The sequence below is a fragment of the Pterocles gutturalis genome, unplaced genomic scaffold (assembly GCF_000699245.1).
Source record: "Pterocles gutturalis isolate BGI_N339 unplaced genomic scaffold, ASM69924v1 C12291551, whole genome shotgun sequence".
NCBI lineage: Eukaryota > Metazoa > Chordata > Aves > Pterocliformes > Pteroclidae > Pterocles > Pterocles gutturalis.
The window spans coordinates 1-4,991 of record NW_010155834.1 but is presented as its reverse complement, the minus strand read 5'-3'; the positions used below and the strand labels follow the sequence as shown (position 1 = coordinate 4,991).

The 4,991-nt window shown below is 45.1% G+C and overlaps 1 protein-coding gene across 1 annotated transcript; it reads left to right on the top strand.

Annotated features, from left to right (window-relative positions):
• Nucleotides 1-278: 278 nt before the first annotated feature.
• On the top strand, nucleotides 279-3,602 carry LOC104460449 (outer dense fiber protein 2-like). The gene is made up of 5 exons (XM_010086270.1): nucleotides 279-443; nucleotides 1,335-1,435; nucleotides 1,959-2,121; nucleotides 2,475-2,600; nucleotides 3,363-3,602. Exons 1-5 carry the CDS (start codon nucleotides 420-422, stop codon nucleotides 3,534-3,536), a joined length of 588 nt encoding a protein of 195 aa, XP_010084572.1. The 5' UTR covers nucleotides 279-419; the 3' UTR covers nucleotides 3,537-3,602.
• The last annotated feature ends 1,389 nt before the right edge of the window (nucleotides 3,603-4,991 follow it).

The window sequence follows — 4,991 nt, the reverse complement described above, 5'->3', positions numbered from 1 at the left end:
GGTGGTCCTGACACCAAGACACAGAGCAAGCTTCTAGTTCAATTGAAGCTCGGGATCCAAAAATACTCATTCTCACTCCATCCATCCATAGGGAGTGCCAAATCCTAAGAGAAAGCCTTTTGGACTAGCAGAAGGTCTTGGGCTTTGAACTCCAGCACTGGCTAAATATCCACACAGCGTCATCACGGTTGCAGACTAACAAAGCTTCACTGAAATCGAGAAACTTTTTAGTCTTTACCTTATGAACATTTGGAAGCTCCTCACTCTCTCTTCTTTGACTCCAGGAGCGTAAGCAGTTCCAGAGCCAGCTTGCTGAACTGGAAAAGCTGCCTGAGCTCCTGAGGATCACAGAGACAAAGCTGGCAAAATATCAGGACCAGCTTCAGATTTACGAGAAGAAGAACGCGGACCTCTCTGTCATGATTGGAGATCTTCGTCAGTGGGTAAGGAACGGGCAGAATGTACCTGCAGCAGCACTGCAATTCACAAGTCTGAGACCAAGATGAATTTCTAATCACAGGAAGGTTCAAACTTCGTCTCTGTTCTCATCTCTTTGTGAAAAGATTAAACGTGCACTGCAAAAGAAAGGTGTGTGCCATGTCTTTGTGCAAAAAGTTAGCGGCGTAGCTAGTAGCGTTCCCTACTGTTTGAGAAGTTTCTCATCTCTTGGTGCAGAACCTTATTGCGACTTGAATCGCAGCAGTGACAACACTTGCTATTGCCAATTTGCTTCTGTTATTTCCATCATCTTGTCAGCTTTCCCTCCTGTGCTCTTCTGCTGATGGTGCTGTCCCATCCTTCTTTTCTCACCCTGATTTCAGGTTGTTTTCCCAGTGCCTGTTTTTTGTCCCCAGGAGGGACCGTGTAGGTATTGCTGGACAATTACAGACAGGCATGACTTCTGCAACCATACCTCAAGACACAGCAAATGATCTCACAGTTTGACTGCTTTACTCTGATTGGTTTGGAATTATAAACCTTCCTGGTATTTCAGGCTCTGATGCCTCTGTGGGCTGCTGTCATGTATGTGGCTACTTTTAACGTGTGTGCTTTGCTGTGCTTACAGGTGGCTGCTCTGCGTGCAAGCATTTACAGGCCTGGCTTTTCCTTTGCAATACAGAAGAATTTTCTCATACCTTTCCAAACGTTAACTGGAAGCACTGGCAAAATGGATATTTAGTGCTTTGCTTTGCTATCCACTGTTCCTTTTCTGGGGCTCTCCAGAAATTATGAATTGAGCATGTTTCCTTCTAGAGAGCTGCAAACATTCTAAGTGATTGGTGGTGTGTGTGTAGTGTCTACTCTGTAAATTAATCACTTACTGTAATTTTTAGATTGAGCTCCAGGGGGACAAAATGGAGGTGACAAGAGAGAGGTATCAGTCTGCCCAGGAGGTGAAAAAGCAGCTTACCTTGAAGGTGGAGGAACTAGAAAGGTTAGAAATATTAGGCTCCCTTGCTCTCTTAACCTTCTGTTACCATCCTCTTCCCGTTGTTTTTCCAGGGGATTGAAACAGCTTGAGTCTTGTTCCAGTCCCCCACATGCCTCCAGGATTTGTGCCTTTGCTTATCCCACGAGGATCTGTAATCAGTAGCTGTCCACTGGAGAGGGAGTTACAAGTTTCAGCAGCGCCTGTTATGAATGTTAGAAAGGATGATGGCTTACACAGCAGATAAACCAGCTCCTTGTCCAATCTAGCCTGACAATTTTGATGTTATTACATATTGCAGTGTTTTTACTGGTGTTTATAAATTCCTTTTAGTGGCAGTGTCTGGGAAAATGCAGGTATGTGGATACTCCGTATGTCCTTCAGTCTTTGAAATTTTTATTTGAGAAATGGGAAGCTCTCACCTTTCAAGGGGGAATTGAATCTGTTCCCAGATGAGTCAGGACCTGACAAAAAGAAACACACGCCCTGTAAAATGAATAGGTTTCTTTCCCTTGTTGTCTTAACCTAGAAAACTAGAGACAACGAATGCCCAGAACATAGAATTCCTTCAGGTCATAGCAAAACGTGAGGAGTCAATCCACCAGTGTCAGCTGCGGCTAGAGGAGAAGACCTGTGAGTGCAGCTCCTTGGCACGTCAGCTGGAGATGGCCATTGAAGATGCCAAAAAACAAGTAAGTCATTTCTTGTTTGTGAATTTTCCCTGAACTAGCCAGACTGTAAAAGGGGAATAGTGAGAACGCTGGAAATACCTCCTCCGTGTACGACCAAATCCATTAAAATCATCATGTTCGGTGAAATACAAGTAATAAAATGTGCTGGTACTGTTTGTCAGCACTTAAACTTCATTGAAAAACTAAACCCCACGCTCCAGTTTGCAACAGGAGAGAGGAAAGCACAAGACTGAGCTGCTGCTTATGTATGAGAATGTGTCCAATGGAACTTCACAGGGCATTTGTGGCAATGGGGGAGGGAAAAATCATTCTTCCATAGACAAACCTTAAAGTTGTTCCTTTGTCACACACAGGTGGAACAAACTCGAGAACGAGCAGCGTCTAGAGAGAGGGCAGCTCAGTCCAAGATGCTGGATTTGGAGACGCAGCTGAGTAGGAATAAAACAGAGCTGAACCAACTGCGTCGGAGCAAGGACGATGTGAGTGACTTGCAAGGGAGGCTCTTGCTGTGCTGGTGGCGTCCTGGCAGCAATGGGAGTCCATAAACCAAGGTCCTGTGGACATGCTGCAAAAATCGCGCAGAGCTGTGTCTGAATGTGACATGTCCATGACAGATGTGTGATATGATGTGTCTGTTACGGCACTAATTCAGGAATGTGGGCTCTCATTTGCATGTTACTTACAGTAAGGATCTGAATGAACTTGCTCTAAGCTTATGTGTGTGTAAGGAAAGGATCAGACCTTTCTTATGTTGAAATGAGATTTGCACCAGATACCATGGATAGATTTCAACTTCATTTCTTGTGCTTGGTTGTCAGAGAGACTGCAATTTCTTTTCTAGAGGAAAGGATTTATTCTAGAAGCAAGAAGGGGAATCTTTCATAGTGTCCTATTTCCCCTGCTTGCTTACTTGAGTTTTAACTTGGAATCGGATTGGCACATGGATCAGGTCTAGTTGCTTCTCAGAAGAGAGTGTGTTTAATTCCCCGTAACTACAGCTCATCAGTTTTAAAAGCCCAACTGATCAGCTGCATTGTCTCCTGTTTTTATCCGCGGGTTGCTGAACGGAGGTGGAAATGAGCAGAAAAAATTATAAATATCATAGCACCGTCTATGGTAATGTCATCTACTGCTGCGCTTATTCTTGCTGTCCTCAGTGCTTTTGGGGAACAGCTGAAGTTCAGTGTGAACAGGATGAATGTTGCTGTCTTTCAGCCTGTGCTTTGTGCTTCTTTATGTAGGCAGAGCGCCGGTATGAAAGCCGCCTACAGGATTTAAAGGATCGGTTGGAGCAGTCGGAGAGCACCAACCGCAGCATGCAAAACTACGTCCAGTTCCTCAAGTCTTCCTATGCCAACGTTTTTGGAGAAAGTGCCTTGCTGGGCTACCCCAGCCGCTCTCGTTCTTCTCCGTGAGGACAACGCTCTGTTTGCACAGACGGAGCCCTATTTCAAAGCCATATGTTGTTTAGAAAATAGGTTGGCATTTCAGGGTCGCTGTTAGGAGAAGTTTTCCTCTTTTCCTTGCAGTGTGACACGACAGAATGATGGTGGCATATGTCCTAAGGGCAGGGTATCAGCAGTACTGGACTGGTGTTGGAGGTTGGCATTACTGTGCCCCAAAACCAGCTGGTTTTGTAAATGATGGAAAAGGTTCTTTTCATCCTGTGAGGTCCTGATGGTTTCAGCTCTTAAAATCTGTCAGCAGTTTGTCGAGCCTGTTAAGGAAAAGAGCTCTTGTAAACATTTTCATGTTTCTTTTTCCATTCTGTTTCTGTGTTGGGGAGATCATGTGGGTTTTTTCTTTGTGGAGGGTTTTCTTTATTTTTTTAAACTACTGAACATTGTATTGATACGTTGGATGACAGGATGGTGGGAGAGGGCTCACCCACCAGAAGTGTGAAGCTGAAAATAACTTAAGTGCCTGAGCTCTGCACTTCCAAGAGATTATCTCCTGAGCACCTACAGTGTTCATAAACAGTTTTATACCAGAAATAATTATTTTATTGGGTTTTTTATGTGATTCTTGTATGCTCACTGATCTCCACCTTTTTTTACGTGATTCTTGTACGCTTGCTGATCTTCACCTTTTTTCTGAGTGTGATGCTAATGTTGCTTTACCCCTTTCACCCTGATTTCCTGATCCTGAATGTTCCCAGGGCTGAGCCAAAACCATCTGAATGCAGAGGAGAGATTGCAGTTCAACCTCAGTGGCACTACAGCTGCTGTCTGGCTGCAAATGCCACGCGAGTGCAGGGTGTGCATGAAACACTGACTTGAGCCCATTAAAGAGCAGCTACAGATACTCGACTGCTTCATCAAACCAGCCTCCACCTTCTCCTGGAAAATCAGGTCTTTGATGTGTTGAATTCCTAAAACACAGGTGCTGTCTAGTGCCCTATTCTTTCCAGTACATGGTTCCTCTGGGGGCAGAAAGCCCCCTTGTTTTTATCTCTTTTGTATCCTATTTATGTGTGATGGTGGCATGGGGCAGTATGTGTCCTAAAGGTATTTGAGAATTCTGTAATTGTGTGTGTGTGACACCTCAACAATGGTAAAGGTGCTATGGTAAACCAAACAATAAACTACCTTTCACTTGGTTATGGTGGGAAATTCCTTTTTGTTCAGGGTTTCTGGACATCATTTGCGAAAAAACCACCCTAGAGAGATCTGTTAGTGCAGACAGCTGCTCCAGCCCTGCCCCTGCAACCCAGGATCAATACTGCAGCGCAGGCTGACCTCCAGCCCTCCCTCCCGGGGCTCCTCGGCGAGAATACCCAAAATAACGGGAAATCAGCAAAGCCCTTTTTCCTCGCAGCACCCCGGCGGGACTCGAACCCGCGGTCCTGGAGCTTGGCGGGCAGGGCCCCG

Excerpts from the sequence above, each read along its gene's own strand:
- LOC104460449 (XM_010086270.1), top strand. The coding sequence starts at position 420 with ATGATTGGAGATCTTCGTCAGTGG. Across the intron at positions 444-1,334 it reads TTGGAGATCTTCGTCAGTGG|ATTGAGCTCCAGGGGGACAA; the intron begins GTAAGGAACGGG and ends TGTAATTTTTAG. Across the intron at positions 2,601-3,362 it reads TGCGTCGGAGCAAGGACGAT|GCAGAGCGCCGGTATGAAAG; the intron begins GTGAGTGACTTG and ends TTCTTTATGTAG.